Source organism: Solanum pennellii, chromosome 8 (genome assembly GCF_001406875.1).
Source record: "Solanum pennellii chromosome 8, SPENNV200".
Classification (NCBI taxonomy): domain Eukaryota; kingdom Viridiplantae; phylum Streptophyta; class Magnoliopsida; order Solanales; family Solanaceae; genus Solanum; species Solanum pennellii.
In genome coordinates, this window is record NC_028644.1 from 30068904 (window position 1) to 30088309 (window position 19406).

General features: G+C 35.9%; 1 protein-coding gene across 1 annotated transcript; it reads right to left on the bottom strand.

Annotated features, from left to right (window-relative positions):
* Positions 1–4409: 4409 nt before the first annotated feature.
* Positions 4410–9027, bottom strand: LOC107026711 (hydroxyproline O-arabinosyltransferase 1). The gene is made up of 7 exons (XM_015227784.2): positions 8409–9027; positions 8065–8334; positions 7885–7982; positions 7732–7801; positions 6134–6205; positions 5935–6048; positions 4410–4762 (listed from the first exon to the last, which is right to left on the bottom strand). The coding sequence occupies exons 1-7, from the start codon at positions 8808–8810 to the stop codon at positions 4703–4705; spliced, it is 1086 nt and encodes a 361-aa protein (XP_015083270.1). The 5' UTR covers positions 8811–9027; the 3' UTR covers positions 4410–4702.
* Between the last annotated feature and the right edge of the window lie 10379 nt (positions 9028–19406).

A 19406-nucleotide genomic window follows, 5' to 3' on the forward strand; every position in this document is an offset into this window, starting at 1 on the left:
TCTGCACTTTATTCTCACCCAGTCCTTTGGTTTCTTGATTTAAGTTATAGCACCAAACAAATCTTACTTACAGCTCTGCTAATATATGCATATACCCGCAGCAACAACACCACCTCAATTTAAAACAAGTTTGGATCGACTAGAAATAAATCTTAAACTGATATATAGAACATCCTCTCAAGGCAATGTGCAACATAAATTCTAACTAATTTTTTAACCAACAAGGAGATTTGCAAAGCACGAGAATTAATGTTAGCATAAAGATAGTTTCACTCAGATCTGAACAGAACAGAATGAATACTGTAACGATCCAAAAAAAAATTGAATAAATAGGTATCGAAGGTGATTTAATTATTAATTAAAAAAATCTGAAATTTTAAGGGCATAATGGTCCTTTCGCGTATTAATTAAAATAAATCAGATTTGTATTAATTTAATTTCAATTCTATTTGACTAAGTCTTGAATTTAGTCTCCTAATCCTAATAGCTCTCTCTCCCACGCTTCTTAATCTTCTCTCTCACGTTCTCCATCTCTCTCACGTTATTCTGCCAAGCACAACAAAAAAAAAACAGAGAATACATCAAGAGTTTCTTCACACTTGAAGAACTCACATGAAATTTTAAGAAAAACAAAGCAACCAAAAACATTAAGGCGAAGAGAAGTTGTTCATTGAGTGGTGTGGATGTTAAGGTAACTTGGACTGATTTTTGGAGAGAGTTTTGGGCAGCAATTTCTTCGTTTGAACATCAATAAAGGTATGAGTTTCTTCTCTCTTGGCTCCTTTCCCAAGAGGCCCTTTACGATTCAAACTATTCACCTCGAAACTAAGGTTGTTTCCCGTTGCATGTCCCTGTCACTAGCTCCCTATGATCTTAGGTTGGGTATTCTTGTTGGTAAAATTTAGGGATACTTGCTTGTGGTGATGATCTCGTTTCGAGTATATATCCATGACTATGTGCTTATATTTTGTGCCTTTTTGGAATATGAATGTAAATATGTATGTATTTGAGCAAGATTGTGATCATGACTTTGAGTTTCCCTTTAGCATGTCAATAGTATAGAGATTATTCGTGTTTTATGTGCAATTAGAGGCTCTTAAAAATCGTGATATTCACATGGTTGAAATGCTAGAAATTTCAGTAAAACAAATGACCAAATCATACCTTTAACTTGTCTAATGAATCTTAACGAACGACTAAGAAAGAGGTGCTCAAATATCCCGTGAAATGCTACATAAAAATGTGTAACAAAGTTCCAGAATCTGGAAATTTGCTATAGGTGAATTCTGGAAATTTTGGGTGTCTAAAAATTAAAAAAAAATAGGTGAGGTCTGCAGGGATCGAACCCAGGACCTCACCAACGCATGCTTTAAAAAAAGCGCATTAAGAGAGATTCGAAATGGGGTTGGGGGCCAGTGAAAATTAAAAAAAAAATGAAAGGAAACGGGGCTGGGGGGAATCGAACCAAGACCCTTGGCCCTGTTATGCAAGAAAACAAAGGGGACCGAACCCACGACCCCCAGTTCGTGAAAAAAGAAAAAAAAAGGGGCTGGGGGCGCGGATCGAACCCACGACCCCCAGTTTGCAAGGAAAAAAGAAGGATGCGAGGCGTGGGGATCGAACCCACAACCTCAGCGTTGAAAGGGGGGGGGGGCAAAAATATTAAGGAAATAAAGTGAGGTTGTGGGGGTTCGAACCCACCTCCTCACAGCCTCCTCCTCTTCAGCGAAAATTAAAAGAAAATAAGGGGGGTTGCGGGGGGTTTGAACCCACAACCTCCCTATTGTAGCAAATTTAATTCTAAAACTCAAAGAGGTTGTTGGGGCTCGAACACCCGCCTTTCGGTTAATTAGTAGTAAAATTAAAATAGAAAATTTATCCCTTCATGTAAATACTGACATTTAATTTAGAATTTTAATTAAAGTAGAAAATTAATTATTTCATGTAAATATTGAGATTTAAATTAGAATTCTAATTATATATAGAAAATTAATTCTTTCATATAAATATTGAGATTTAATTTAGAATTCTAATTAAAATAAAAAATTTACCATTTCATGTAAATTTTTAGATTTCCTTAAGAATCCTAATTAAAATGAAAAATTTATTCTTTCATGTAAATGTTGAGATTTAATTTAGAATTCTAATTAAAAATAGAAAATTAATTCTTCCGTGTAAATGGTGAGATTTAATTTAGAGTTCTAATGTTATGAATATTAGAAATAAAATAAATGAAAAAAAAATATAAATGATATCCAACTGATTCAAGAATTGGGTTCCCGTGCCCAAACTTCCGTATTGATACATAAGTCATACGTGAGTAAAATATCCAAGAGTAATGCCATCTATTTTAATCAAAAATCAAGATCTTGGCATATATGCAAGATACATAAGTCTTGCGATACATAATCTTATGAAAGTAAGAATCACTTAGCGAACTATGAATGAAGCCCCATGGCTGGTATGTATAGACACATAAGTCTAACATACGTTCAAAAATTAAGTGAACCTAAGATGTACGCAATGAAATTATGAACCTTAGGAGGGTGAAGTACAAGTGTAAGATACACTAAATGGACAAGTGCATTGGCATATAATGAGATGAACTATGAAATGAATAAATGAACATTCACGTAATAAGAGGTGAGTAGCTATGAAAAACAAAAGTGCTAATAATGAAGAATGTGGTGACAATCATGCTGTGAGGCTAATGTATATGATGAGGAGAGCAATCTCAAATGAGCCTAAGTAAATGTTACCAATACGTACTCACCAATGAGAGTGTAATATAATGAAGAGACCAGTCTCTATGAACACTCGAATGAAAACATTGAGTTTAAAACACTTAATACTAATGATGAGATGAGAAATGCTATTGAGCTATGATGTCCTCATACTAGAAGCCAACTTCCATGATGTATGAGTTGAATGTAATGGAACTTTATACTGAGCCGATAGGCTAGCTATGAGCGGTGATGTCTTCTTTCGGGAAGGGCGGATGTTCATATAACTCTCATGAGATGAGACTGTCCGGCTTGCCGGGTATGGGTCTCCATACATCTCCTAGTCTTTGAACCTATATTGCCACTATAGGGATCTGGCGGGGTTAAATTCCCATATACGCTAGCATGTTATTGAGTCACTTTGGCCGGTGATTCCACCTCTTCTCAGTGTGGGGGAGACACTGGATTTCATGATGCTCACATGATCTATGTCGGTTAAAGTTAAAGTTCTCAATGAATGAATGAGGCCAGTCTCAAATGAATCATATAAAGAAATGAATGATACCGAAGGTGTTAGGATAGGATAATCAAGAGGTGAGTTAGATTTAGGTAATGACATTAGGTTGTTCCTGATCATTGCACAGCAAACCCGATGAAAGTCTTAAACTACATCCTAGGTATAGCTGGTGTTCGCACTGGCCTATGAATGAACTGAAATGAGGTACGTATGAATGAATGAAGCAGACTCTGTGTTTGCTAAAGAAGGCTCCCTAGTTGAGGTCCCATATGTTGAGCCCTCATTTTGGAAAGTCTTAAGGTCAAGTCCATGATAACAAGGTCTCATGGCATATGAATGAATAATATGAAAGAAGTTATGTGTTACATGTTATGTGCTATATGCAGATGTTATGTGTTGTGTGCAGTTTGATAATTATGATGATGCACGTCACTCTCATGGCATAACTTTCCCAATCTCAATTTGGCAAGTCTACTGACTTGACTTCCAAAAATCATGTTGTTAGGAAAGAGTTATTCTTTCTCATGCATGTCCCTGGTGTGTGCTTGCATGTACCCATACTTAGTACAAGTATGTCCTAATTCCATACAAACATCTACTTTTAGGTGCAGGCCCAAGTGGATGGTAGAGCTACAGATTCGCTGTTGCAGCTATCCGAACGTCAGCATTCATTTGGAGTTTGGTAGGTCCTCATGCTTTCGAGGATGCTACTGTTTTTACATTCTAGCGTAGTTTTAGAGTTGAGCTAGTGGAGCATGTTCCACTAGCGTTTCTTTCCTGTTTTGGTTCAGACTTTGTATTGGTGCTATTTTGGCCGATATACAATTAATACTTAATGAATTATTTCTTTCAGCTGCTTATCTCTTAAATGTTAGATGATTGATGATGAAGGATTACGAAATATATTAAGAATGTTTAATAAGCATGTTAAGAAACAAAAAGTTTCAAATTTTTCCGCTAAAATTAACCTATGTAAAGTAAGAATGATGTTAGTAGGCGTGTTTGCGACCTCTGAGAGGTCAATGACGCCGGTCTCGTCTCGGGTCTAGATTCCAGTCGTGACAAATACAGAGGATCACTTTAACTGCAGCCTAGTAAGTTGACAGCCTTGAAGTTATCCAGATTGTTGCTCTATGCATAACATCCTGTACGACTGAAAGTAACAAATAGCGAAAAACATGAGATCCCTCATCATTGTCGCTAGCAATGGGAAGAGCTGCAACTGGTAAACTAATAGTTTCAACATGGAAGCCTACTGCATATGAATAGATTTGCAACTATACACAGAGGTTTGGAACATATAGGAAAAAGGACACATAAAACTGCATACAAGAAAGTTTCAAATATTCTAACAATGATCATTGGGAGGGAACAAGATTCTCTCGTGTGCAACATGGGTATAGAAACTACAAACCCATCATACATCTTGCGTGAGTGGAATAGCTTCCATCACAACACACTTCTAAGAACCCCAGTTCGGGATGTTAGCTGTAGCTTCATTCACCATTTTTACCAGAGTAACCTGCCAAAAACAAATACACATACTCAACTAGAGAAATTGGATGAAACGTCAAAATAAGATCTGTCATTGACCACAGCCACTTCATGCATGTCACAACATCAAAATACATTTCTCAACATTAAATGTGGATTGTAAGGCACCATTATGGAGAAGCAAAGTATGTGTCATCTAAGCTCATTTATCGATCAAAAGAAAATTATTAGGGACATTTGCACTCGGAACACACAGAGATGAAGTATATTGCAAAAAAAAAATATGTACTAATTATTCTTTGCTTAAATAAGCCTTGTTTCAGGTCAAATACTTTTTTCGGCCCACCCACTATAATTTGTTGTTAAAAGTTCTATTGAAATAAGCTCACTTCCAGTTAAGGGCAAGTTACTAAATTGTACACAGTTACCATTAACCAATATATAAGCTATCAACTAGATCAATTGTTTTACTTAGACACATAAAAGAAAAAAGGTTAAAATTTGATTAGGTGAATCTACAAGTGAAAGTTGATATTTGTGGAGCTAGTTCATTAAGTTGGAATTTGTTTTGGAATAATTCAAACTGATATTGACCTTTGAAGTATCTGACAGAGTGTAATGAACGGAGTTGACAAAGAAACTAACATATGGAACAGACTATACAAGCTAATCACGAAAAAAGCTTAATTTTGTTCTCTACACATTCGAGGCTTCAACTTCTGATCAAGTGAAGAAAGCATTCAATTTCTTACCAAGAGCATGATGCAAATGAAGATGAAGGAAATCATCCATTATAATTTCTTCTGATACTTCAAAACCTTTGGCGAAGATCTCACCAGAGTTCAGAATTTGGTAAATTTTACATGCTACTAGTGAATATTTTAGTACAAGATGATAAGACTCTTTTGTACCTTTTCACTTCTACCACCATTAATTCGAAAGTAAATCATCCATTGAGTAAAAAGATAGCAATGCCAGTGTTAATAGCAATAGAGAAGCAAACCAAAATAGAAATGGACGTTTATCAGTTAAGTAATTATGAGCTTTTTTTAAAAAAAATATTTGAACAATAAGATATGATTTTAATTATTAGATGTATAATTTGATAATAAGAAAAAAAATGCCTCCTGATTACTGGACCCCTTCTTGTTATGATCTGGTAATTAAAGCTTAAGCTGGAGACTAAGACAGGAAACATACCACGCTCTCTGGAACACCAGGTGGAGGCAGAGAAAGGTTCTTCGGTGGCCAGGTATTATCATATGATCTTTTGTCGAATCTCCACTCTCCAATTTTTCCATAGGTCATCTTTCCCTGAAGTGCATGTTCTTCCCATCAATCATCATTATGTTTATTACAGGTAATTGGTATTCTCATAGTCGTAGGAAGTGGCTATTACCTTCATATCATAGTCACATCCATATGTGTAATGAATTATGAACGCCTTGCCTATTTCTGTATCCCAAGGAGGCTGAAAAAATTCAACAATACATGGAAAATTAGACCTCTGGTACATAAGGAACAAATAATGCAATGAAACTTCACCTCACAACCAAATCACGATTTCAATTTTCAGATGTACTCCTCATGAAACAATAAAACCACATTAAGCAGGGAGTCTTTGCAACTTTGGTATATGAAAGGCAGAAAACCAATGCGCTAACCACACCAATGAAAAGGTTAAAGGAATGAAATCGGGTCTATCTGAGATAAATCTTACTGTATCAGCAGATGCATATACAAATCAGATGATGTTTTGAGACTAAACGAGGAGAGCTATGCTATTTCAGTTTGCTCAAAGCAAAGCAAACTTCTAAAGATCCTATGAACATTAAGAGGAAAAGGCAAAAGCATGGCAAATTACAACTCCTGTCTTTACACAGGTTCCAGACATAGAATCAAAATTTATAGACTAAAAGGGCTCATTTTGCTATCCCAGGATTAATTATCGCGTAATTAGTTATCGCACCCTCAATGCAGGATAAAAATAACACTACAATCCTGGGGTAACTATCCCGGGAAAGTTATCCCGCAATTTTATCTCAACCAAAAATGAGATAAACTCATCAGAAAATATATTCCGGGGTTAGTTGTCAACTTATCCTTTGTACCAAACGAGCCCCAAGAGTTTTCTAGTAAAGCAACAATTTTTTTTAAAAAGAAAAGGTTTAATGTTTTACCAAAATTCATACTTCTGCAACAATTTTGTCTCTATTGGTAAAGGGAGATGAAGCATCTCACAGGGGAAGTTTTCAGCACACGAAATATAAACATCAAATCTTTGGTTTCATTGTGTATAGTAGAATAAAAAAATGGCTATTCTAGAACCTGGATGCTATGAAAGCCTTTTCTCAGAAATCTCTTCAATTTTGGCCTATGTTTATATCCAGAAAAATCTCAGTGCTATAAGCAAGTCGCTAATGCACAATATACTTTGGAACTCTTAGATAGCCACTCAAATCAGATGGAAAAGGTGTATACTGATCCATGAATCCCAGAATACATTTCACTTGGCTTTCCTTGGCAATATTCTACATTCCTTAGCACTTTCAGAAATAGTAGTCTATTTGTATTAGTAGTTAGGTTAGCATTCTATACAAGTAATTACTGAGCATAGCATCTAAAAATGCATTAGTACTAGACACCAGTGATTCGTTTTGCTATACACAGTAAGCATCTTCTGGGTATGATTTCAGTAATGAAACTTGCACTTTTACCGGATCAAAGAAACATAACCCACACAACATATCTGAATAATATGTTTGGGTGTTGAGCACTTCTAACATAAGAAATTCCGTCATTCAGAGGTTTTTTCAAGTATTAAAAGAATTCCAGAGGATTTAAAGATATGATAATTATCAAATACCATTTCAGGAAAAACATAGTGATAGAATGGGCAACAACATATCTTCTTTATTTCTGTTTTGGCTTGGAGTGAAAAAGGCAATAATGTAAACTATCAATGGAACAAATAAATAGGAAAACAAATGATGATACCTGAATCATAAATTCCTTGTGCAATACATTACCGACATTATGCAAAGCAGATGCAACTGCATAGGCATACCTGCATATGAATTAACAAAGTTGAGGCAATTTGTGAATTATGCATTATTACTTTTCGGTAACTAGCTAGGGCAGGGTAATTACATCTCAAGAACCCAACCAAAGGCTTTGTCTGCTTCAGGATCCTTTTTCATGGCCAAAGAAACATTCATCCATGTGGGAGCTATCTTCTTTAAAGCTTCCTAAAGGGAATTTTTTTTTTGGTTTAGAAAAGCAACAGTAGCAAACTTATTAAAAAAGAAAAAAAAAACAGTAATGAAGTACCTTGCTAACAATGACAGGTGAATTTCCTATGGGATCAATATCAGTTATAGGTCCATTTTGTTGAGGGAAGAACTTTCTTAGTACAGATTCGTACTTTTTGGGTTCAATGTAAAAGAAAGGAAATGCAGCTCCAAGTCCATCTTTAGATAGGTTAGGGATGGGCTTAACAATTACATGATCTGGTTCTGACATCAATATGTAGTCTTCTTCAATTTGTGCTTGTTGGAGCCATTGAACAAAAGCCCATGGTCTATTGAGGACAATATAACCCTGAATTGATTTGACAAGTGAAGTGAGAAAAGGAATAGGAAATTGTACAAGTTGTAATAAATTGATATTTGAACCTGATCCATTCCAGAGGGAAGTGGCTGAGCAACAAAAGTAGGGATCTCATCCATGAATCTATCTGATTTTCCAGAATGTAAGATCCTTGTAAAGCCACCCATCTCAGAATTAGGTTCATCTTTAAACTTTTTGAACCAGTAATACATAATCCTACACTGCCAAGTGTTATAAACAGAATCAGAAGATGTAACAGCTGTATGAAACAACCTCTTCTTCTTGTTGATGATGTTGTTATTTGATGGCATCTTGATAATTGGATCTTGAGAAAATAATGTTTTTGCAGAAGATGGACCAGGGAATTCTTGCTTGAAAGAAGCATTTGCTGAGATGAGAATATTGTATGTGATTAATGCTGCTGAAAACGTAATCACAACTGTGAAGAACATTTTTCCCCAACCCATTTTTCTTCTTCAAGATAATCAGCTCTCAGATGAAACGGGTAGATTATACTGTATTCTATATTGGAAAGGTGGTAGCAAAGTCTAAGTGCTTAGCTGTTAGGGAGTTGGTGTGGGAAGGAAGTGGAGCTTCTCTCACACAAACAAAATCGTTGACTATAATTTCCTAAATAAAAAACACTCACTATACATCCTTTCTTTTAAACAGCCGCCTCTCATAATTCATCAAATCTTAATCCACGCTACTCTCTAACAGCATTTTCATCAAATCAATCTTATGCGTATAATTTAATTTCAAATTATTTCATTTTTTTTTAAAAAAGAAATATGATTGCAATTTGAAATTGTGATTTTAACTTTTTTAAAGATAAAACTTGATCCATAAATTTACACATACATTATATTTTTTTTTGCCATTAATAGGTGGATGCTTAGGATGGAGCGCACCTGTCATTGAAATATAACCAAAGAACGAGTTAGAAAGAAATCATAAAAAACACTTCATTCGAGAAGTCGCTGAAAAAGTAATTAAAACCGCTATATATCTAAAGGTTTATAGCAAATAACGGTGAAAACTTGTAGAAAATGACATAAAGGACAAGAATATTAGCTAAGTCCATACTAGATTTCGTTAATCACGACAAATTTACCCGTTGGAGCACGTATCGATAGCTCTAAATGGGCAATTTACATTGGATTATGTAGTTTATGCATATGGTCCAAGAGGAGTGATTTCAATGATTGGTGTATTTCATTTATTGCCTATAAATAGATGTTTCATTCATTTATAAAAGGTCAATCATTTTACAATGCTAGACAATATACACATATATTTACACTATAAGTTTTTTTTTTCATTACATTATTGATCAAGGCAATACTCTTAAGAATACGCACTCGACACCTTTGATTTGGGAGCTAATTAATATATTAAAGTTGTATTTGGGATCGAAGTTGAAGCACAAAATTTGAAGATAATCATTTCTTTCAATTATTAAATTACAATATTGTTCGTTATAAAATTATATAATAACACATCTATTTGCTTAATACCTAATTTACTAGTGAAGTTGATCCTCGTAAAATATTTAATTGTAACAATATTCAAATAAACAATTTGATGCCTCATTGGGGTAAGGACAATTGTGATATTGGTTTAACTCATTACTCTACTTACCCCACTTGCTTAGATATATTTATTTTGCAAAAATACTTATGACAATGAGGAACAATAACAGAAATCCGGTAGAAGGATAATTCACCAATAGTACCCAAGACTAGGCACATCACCATGAGGAGCACTCCATCGTTCTACTGTTGGGTATAACAATTGTTAGGAATAGCAAGAGTTAATAGGAAATAGAGGAAAGATGAAAACAGAAATTGAAAAAGATTCTCTTATGCCCTTTATAAAAAAAAAGATTCTCTTATGCTTTAAGAAAAGACATTATTCACTCATTCATGGTGGAAAAATAGATATGTTTAAATAGAGAAACACTTCTATTAGTTGTTAAAAGATTTGGAAAGAGGGATTCCCCCTCGCATCGTCATCGTCATTGCTCGCTCGGCTCGGCTTCGACTTCGGCTTTGGCTTTGGAAAATAATCGACTGACATATTATTTTTTTGGTCAAAGATGTTTTAATTATTTAGTCAATTAACCAAAATGTTCCGACTCGGATCTGCATGATCCATTTTATTTAAATTATTTCTCATTTTATTTTTGAATTTCCCACCGTTTGGAAATGACTGTTCTAAAAGGTTGCAATTTTCAGGAACAATCATGACCATTTGAAAGGTTGCAAACTTTGAAGAATGGTCGCATGGATTTGAAAAGTTGCAACATTTCGGAACCAGTTCCTCTTGGCTATAAATAACTGTACTTCTTCAGACTTTTTACTTACACAAATTTCTGATTTGTTCTTTTTCTTCTGCACAAATTCTCTTCATTTACTTTATTATCATTGTGTGGTTCGCTGACACTAGTATTTTGGATATCAATACACTGGTGGTTGAGACCATTTTATCCTTGGAGGACATATTCCAAATCAAACCTCAGATATTAGAGGAAAATAATTTCCTTAAGGGGACACTGTGCATTCAGTTGGTTGAGCTTTTTCCATTCTATTTTTTCAAATTTTGGTATGTCTTATAGATCTTAGTTTGTTGTGAATTCATTTGTGTTCTTCTTTTTTTCCACTGGTTTGTTAAACTTTGGTAACTTCGTGTTCTGCAAAGTTTGTTTTAATCAGTGGTACTGTTTTAGACACAAATAGGAGACAACCTTAAGGAAACTATTTTTATTTGTTAATCTGTGTTTTTGTTGGAGACAAAACCTTTGTGGTTTTATCCTATTCTATTTGCAATTTAAACTATTAGTTATTAAGTTTGTATCGATTTTTGTTTATCAAAGACGACAAACAATAGTGTTACGGTGGTTATTGCTGCACCAATTCAAACTCTTGTACAACTAGCAGAGAAATCGAGAAAATTCTCTGGTGTGAATTTCAAAGGATGACAACAACGGGTATTTTTCTAACATACCACTCTTGGTCTGCAGAAATTTATTAATGAAGAAACTCTAGTGCCTGCTACTGATATGTCAGACAGAGAAAAATTTATGATTATTGAAGCATGGAAGTAGACATACTTCCTATGTAAAGGCTACATTCTACGTGCTTTAGAAGATAACTTATTGTCACATTCTGAAACCACACCCTAGAAGTTAGGGGCAATCTTGGATTGCAATCGGCGTACTTGACCTCTCGGAGGTCTTGTACGAGCCCTTACATATCATTCATCGCATAAACATAGTGAAAAGTATTGCGGAATTAAAACTTTTCACAAAACATAACATAGTCTTTGAAAATCTCTTTCATATAAAGCAATAGGAAATACTAAGTCTCAATCTCATCATCTTAAGACACAAGAATACTTGGGACACGACTCATACTTCAAAAATACGAATATAGAAATACTTAGTCTATTGTACTTCAAATGGAAAACATAAAAGATATATATGCCCTCGAGTCAAATGAGGACATACTTTCAACTTCTCTTGAACGATGCATGTAGTTAGTACAACCACATGTACTAAGTATGACATTATGCATAAAAATCATGAAAACAGGCTTTTATTGAAAATATGAATATTTTCTTTTAGAAATCATATTATAATCATAAGAACAACATTTAACAACTTAGAAACACATAAGATAACATTTAAACAAAAAAACATAGTTTTAGAGGTCACTTTACAGTAACCTCATTCACTATTACAGTGAATTACTTCATTGTATAGTGAAGTTACTTGTTCTTCACTTTAAACACCCCTTTAGAATGTAATCTTCTCACTCAAAGCTATCCTAAGATTCTCTTAAGTTACACAAAGAGAGACCGCTCATACACCCTCTCTAGATGTTCCTAAACGATTCTTAAGATTACTTATAATGAGTCACATACACACTTACAAAGCATCACAAACATCAAGGTAAGATTCTTCTACCAAAGGTGACTCTAAGTCTCACTTGAGTGAGTTGTGAAGCGATTGCCCATAAAATTCCTTACACACACACTTAAGAGATCCTATAGACTCCCTAGAATAGAATCATTCTCACTTAACACACCAACACACAGATGATACGACATTCTCCTTCCAAAGGCTAATGAAAAGACCTACTTATGTAAATCAAGAAGATAACGTCCATGATTGACCTCTTCAAGATTACCTAAATACTCCTTATGACAACACCAAACATCTTCCCTAACTAGAGTCATCCTCAAGACTTCCAAAGATAAGACATGAAGAGATCATCTCTTATGCCCTCTTCACACTTTAGCTAAGGAATCCTTAAGTCACTTTAGATTAGGTACTTATTCATTTACATTCTTCTTAACATAAGTTATTAGTTCATTAGGAGACCCATACATCACATAAAGGACTTTCAAGTAATGATCTTAGACTAGACCTAGGAACTCCAAGTAATATCTTCAAAGTCTATTGTGCAATGTCTAGATAGCGTCCCATACCACTACCTAAACCTCATAAACTTATCTAATTTTATTAGGTATTCAATATGATGAGAATAGGCAATAACCTACATAGACCATGATAGCAAGACATGGAATCCGGAGTTCTATCCTACTCTGATGAGGTAGAACTTAGACACATCCAATGTAGGCACATGATTAAGGAATATGAAGGGCATACTTTGTAATCTAGTCTCACTTCTTTAACTAGAACTACTTCCCCTTAACATACTCACTCGGTGCTAGTATTCTTTCTTATATAGTAATTCACACATTACGTTCACATAAAAGGGTTCCATAACAAGTTCATAACCCAATCATGTTTACCCTACCAAAGAAGGTCCACTAGGCCTACCTCACAATGGCAACAAGAAGCTCATGATGACTTTCCTAAGGATTAATATGATGCCGTTCCATCCAATGAACCTTAATTCTATCATTCCTTTACTTTGAAGGATACCATTACGGCTTACGACTTCAACAATCTTAATATTACCACTAAGTCAAGATTTTCACACAAAAGACTCTCTTAATTTCATTTAAGGTCACATGTCATTATTACATTCAAGACTAAGAGTTCTAACATCATAAATCAAGACACCATATATTCATAATCATATATACATCAAGCAAGGGACACAAGTCAACCAAGACAAGACACCACATACTTCACTTTTACCCGTAATGCAAGTCATTCTAGAAGCACCTAGAAACAACCCTAACATCTTCAAGTCATTCTAGATACTATCATAAAATAATAAATGTAACCAATATAGACTCATATAGTCAAGTAGGAATAACCAAGACCCAACCCTAACACTATACACATAATGTCAAAGTCATAGTCTAACATCATCGCCTAAGACAACATGAATAGAAGAATACACATATGACTTCACATGTAGATAGATATGGTCATGATTCACCTAATCAACTACACAAATAGCCACGTTTCTTCAATTAGTTGCCGACAAGGCCAAGATCATCATATTGCATAAAGTAAAGCCGACAAGGCCACATCAATTGCAAGTAAAACACATAACACCGCCACCATAAGTGGACCATACCAATCACAATAGAATTGAAGTATATATAATATCAAGTTAAAGGAAATATGGCAGCATACCCCCACGTCATTCTCAACACCTCAATCCAAAGTCAACTTACTCAATTTGATAACACAAGACCCTTACCCAAGGCCATAACCAGCAATTCAACATTAAAACTACAATAATAATTAAACTAGGTTAATTCAATATAAATTCATCAATCCAATACAAGCTAGATATCAATTGAATACAATTATTACATCATTAGAAAGCCCATTGAAATCTGCACTAGAATTCAACAATATTAGGTTAATATCAAGTAACCCATACCTTAGTCAAAATCTAGCGTTCGTCCAATTCATGGGTTCATATGTAATTTAGATTAAAATCATCAATACAACATCAATTAAATCATTATTCAATGTTTATAAATCATTAATGCAAGAACCTATGGTAGAATCATGACATTGGAGAATTCAACTTTGAAAACTTAGAAAACATCTTGAGAATTGGGGCTCCATGATGAAACGAGTTTCAAGGGTCAATATCCATACCTTGATGAAACTAATTCTTCACTTTTGATGAAGAATTTCCACACACAATGTCACACCAAGCTCTTCTTTGATTTTGGACTTCAATGGAGTCTTTGGGAGTTCTTAAGGGATTTTTGGGTTTTGATTTGGAAGAATGAAATATTCTAAGTGTAAACACTTATATGCATGTTTAAAATACCCAAAAGACCCTTAATAAACCGCCAATACCCTTATTTGGATGTGGGGTGAAATTACAATATCAATCCTAACTTAATAGTGAGACAGCACACAGGCCATAGTGACCATCGACGGTCGCCTATCAACGAGGCCTAGGTCCACTTACGAGCCAGCCTGGCCTTCGCCAATGGGTTCAGAGACTTGGAAATGGGAGCTTTGCTCCCCAGGATTAGTACCAAAGGACGCCTACCACCTACGGGGTGTCGACCAGGCCACGGGCCGTCGATTGCCATCCGTAGGTGGGGCCTTTGGGCAGTTTTGGCCACCAACATGGATCCTTCCTCAAGGACCCTTGGTTGGTCCTTGGGGATGTTTGACCGTAAGTTTCCAATCCAAACATTATTGCCTATGAGTATAACACCTCTCACATGAATTTCATCCAAAACGAACACGTAAATCTCAACGAAACATGCCTAGACACACAAGGTCATTTCAAGGCACATCTTTCGAACATCATGGACGTTCTTGGAGGTTTGATCTCCAAACTCCACGAAACTCAACACACTTCCTATACATTCTATAATAAATCATTTAAGGACATTAAAACCTCATGAATCATGCATACACACATAGAACCACATATGAGGAACCTAGGTGACTTAGTCGTCGAACGTCTTGGTCTTCCCTTGACGTTTGACTTCCAATGCACCTAATACTTTAGCTACTACCTCTATACCATATATTAGACCTATTTAGTAACTTAGACCATCATTATCAACATGTTAGGCTCTAGTTCACCTAAGTCATTTTCGGGGTCTTACAATCTCCCCCACTTGGACAATATTCGTCCTCGAATGACACTTGCCACTCTCCGAACACTTCCAAGAATATAGATCAATCACCTAATAACCATTCCATACAATACATATCAACACAACAAGAAACTAGAAGACAATTATATAACTCATTATGCTACAAAATTCATAAGCTTCGTTCCAAATAGTAAAAACTCATTTTATAATCAATATCATACTTATATACATCAGTTCCAACCGCATTACAACAATTTTAGAGAAAAGAATCAAATAGTCAACTTCCCAAAAATTTTACAGTGAACTGTTTTAATGCTATAGTGATTTTACCAATACTTTAAAAATGCGTCTTTTAGGCAATTTATAATATGAACATGCTAATATGCAAATTAACATCATATAAACACATCTTACAATATAATCATAACTTCATAAAATGCACAATGCAAGAAGTTAATGAAATTCAATTTCAACCAAACTCCTAAACACCATGCACATTCAACATGCTTCTATACCATTCTATCTCATTTACTAACCATACTCCCCCACTTAGAAGGGACTCATATTACAAGAAGATAAAGAGAACTTACCAACATCATCATCACTCTCATCCAGCTTCTCCCCTCTAGACTGGAGTGCATAGAAATGCCTCTTTGTTGGAGGATCATCCTTTGGAACACTAGGAGCAACTTGCTTACCCTCTCTTCCTCAAGAAGCAATTATAGGACAATCTCTCACCTAGCGTCCTTCCATACCACAACCAATGCAACTTCCGGTACCCAATAGACACTCACCATAATGTTTCTTGCTACATTAGGCACAAGTAGGTTTGACCTTTTGAGAACTACCTCCTTTCTCTAATTTCACCTTAGCACTCTTCGGTTGTTCTTGTGTTTGAGCCGTCTTGTTAAACCTAGTTTGCTCTTGATAATTAGCATTACTCCTTTTCAAGCTTCTATCCATCCTCTTAAGTTTAGACTCTTCAATCGATTGTGCATACACCATGATTCTAGCTAGGGTCGTATATCATGTAGCATAGCGCTACGACATTCCTCCATCACTAAGGCGGCTACTCCCGTCACAAAACGACTCATTTTATCTCTTGGATTAGACACAAGAGAAGGGGCATACCTAGACAAAGTTGAGAATTTCAAAGAGTACTCCTCAACACTCATATTTCCTTGCTTGAGATTGATAAACTCCTCCACCTTAACTTGTCTCCTCTCACGGGGAAATTACTTACCAAGAAAAGTTTCCTTGAATTTTTCCCACTCAATAGGACCTGATTCCTTCGGCCTATTATCCTTCCATTGAGTGTACCATATTTCAGAAACATCCCTCAATTGATACGAAGCCAACCCCGCCTTCTCACTAGATGTAACTCCCATAGAACTCAACACCTTATACACCCCATCAAGAAGCTGATATACCGTGGTTTCACGGTATTTTAATGCTTTTTCCTTAAGTTTAGTGTGTCCAAAAGCCTTCTTGTATTAATTTTTATGTAAGTTTCTCTTTATTTGCAGGAAATCTGTCTAAAAGATGAATGCGGAGGTTTTTGAGAAAGAAATGCAGAAAAGTACCACCTACGGAGCTTGTGACTTTCCGTCGTGCCTGTGACGGTCCGTAGGTGGCATCATAGTAAAGCTGCTGAAGAAAGATGGGGAATTCTGACTAAGTGTGGGTTTACGGAGTGCGTGACGGACCGTCGTAGCCATGACGGTCCGTCCTGCTGGTTCGTCATGAAGATCAGAGAAGTACTCCCAGTACCCAAATTCCAAGAGTTCAAGTGTTATGGAACGGAGACCCCCGACGGACCGTTGTGCCTGTGGCGATCCGTCATACCTGCCGTCGAGGGTAATGAAGAGAGCAACAGAAGAAATTGCAGTATGGGACGACAGAGTCCATGATGGCCCGTCGTGACCATGACGATCCGTCGCGAGGTCCGTCGACCCAACCGCGTTTTGACAGATTTCCAGCAAATAGAGTCCTTATTTAATTAGGTTATTATTTTTTATAAATAGTTCAAAAAAACCTCGTTTTTGGGAGTTAGACTCTTGGTTATTTGAGCTTCTTTTGTGGATTAGACTTTGTGATTATTATTACACTTTTGGAGAATCTTTAGTCTTCAATTAATTTCAGTAATTGATTGTTGGTGATTTTTGTTGATTAATCAAGTGAACTTCTGGATTTTATTCTTTCTCATTGAAGTAAGTGCATGAATTCTTATATTACATATTTGCATATTGTCATTATGACTATGGGTAACTAGACTCCATAACTAGGGTTGTGGGAACCATAGGCGAATAATGAGGTAAAACCTAACTAAAATAACAATTCTAGAATAGTGTCTTGCATGTATTGATAATTCTTTCGCTTAGAAGTCTTTTTAACGGATGGCCAACGTTAGAACTCGCCTTAATGCTACTTGCCGGACCAAGGAGGTAGATAATAGGAAAAGAATTATCAACATAGATTTAGTGTATACTATCTAATAGGCTAGTATTGATTGGTACGAGGTAACAACTTAGTCAAATATTGAATACGATGCTTAATATGAGGTAAAGGTAAGGGTTAGTATAGCAACACACGTAGCCGGACCAAGGTGCAGAGTGAAATTTTCTAGATGCCGGACCAAGGATTTAGAAATACATAACTTATCACTTTGCATGCAAGATACTAGGAAAGAATTGTTATAGTTAGAATTATCAAGTTAGAAACCTGTTGGGAACACGTAAACCCTAGTTACTTTTATTAATTGTTTAAAATCCAACATTTGAAGCTGTTAGTTGTCTCCTTTAATTTAGCTAGTTATTTTCATTCATTTAGAAGCAAAAAACCCCCATTTTATTGTCTTTGCTTTCCAAAGAAATAATTGACTAAATAGTAGTAATAATAGATTGAAGTTGAATCTGAACTATTTTCCTCGTGGGAATGATCCCAACCTCATTAGTTGGGATCTTTACTTGATACAACCGCTTTACTTCTTATTTGAGAAGTAAGTTTGAGCGTATCAAATTTTGGCGCCGCTGCCGAGGAAAGTAGCTTTTAGATTAACTTAAACTTATTACTATAGTTTAGTCGATATTTTCTTAGTTTTACTTTGTTTATTGTTTTTGATTCTTGCAGAACCATCTTCCTTGTATGCCAAATACACGGAGAGGAAGAGAACCCTTGTTTCCCTACAATCACGAATCATAGCGTACACTACGCAACATGAATCGAAACTTGGGAATTAATGATGATGATCCAAACCAGAACATCCTAGCTCAGGTTGATGTTCATGGTCAGTTGTTACCCGATACTCCGGGTGAAAACCAACAGAGGGGACAAAATCCCGCTCCACGGCCCCAAGAATACTACAGAGGCTATGACAATATAGCAGACTCCGATGGGCTACTTGTCTTGCCCCCTCTACTACCAGGCCACACCTTTGTGGTAACTCGTAGCCTGATGCAAATGCTCACTGCCAGAGGTTTTTTTTCAGGGCTACCTTTTGAGGATCCACATGCCCATATAGCTAAGGTAAGGGCAGTGTGTAAAAGCTGTGTAGGGAGGCCTGACTTGGACTTGGATGTAATAGGCTAAGAGTGTTTCCTCTCTCACTGACGGGAGAGGCTGCTATTTGGTTCATTGAGCTCCCTTACAACTCAATTTTTACTTGGAACCAACTAAGGGACGTTTTTTTAGCACGCTACTACCCGGTCTCCAAGAAACTAAACCACAAAAACAGAGTAAACAACTTTTTGGCACTGCCAGGAGAGTCAGTTAGTAGTTCGTGGGATAGATTCACCTCATTTTTTAGAAGCGTCCCCAATCACCGCATAGATGATGAGTCACTAAAGGAATACTTCTATCGGGGACAGGATGATAATAATAAAGCGGTGTTGGATACTATAGCGGGTGGTTCTTATGGGGAGTGACCTTATGCTGAGATTGCTGAAAAGTTAGAGAAAATCTCCCGAAACAATAAAGCTTGGATTACTAGAAAGTCAAATACT

Bases quoted from the DNA above. Each gene is read 5' to 3' on its own strand.
- LOC107026711 (XM_015227784.2), bottom strand. From the start codon at position 8,810: ATGGGTTGGGGAAAAATGTTCTTCACAGTTGTGATTACGTTTTCAGCA. The intron at 7,983-8,064 runs GTACTTCATTAC...AATTCCCTTTAG, and splicing joins CACCTGTCATTGTTAGCAAG to GAAGCTTTAAAGAAGATAGC. The intron at 7,802-7,884 runs GTAATTACCCTG...ATTCATATGCAG, and splicing joins TTTGGTTGGGTTCTTGAGAT to GTATGCCTATGCAGTTGCAT.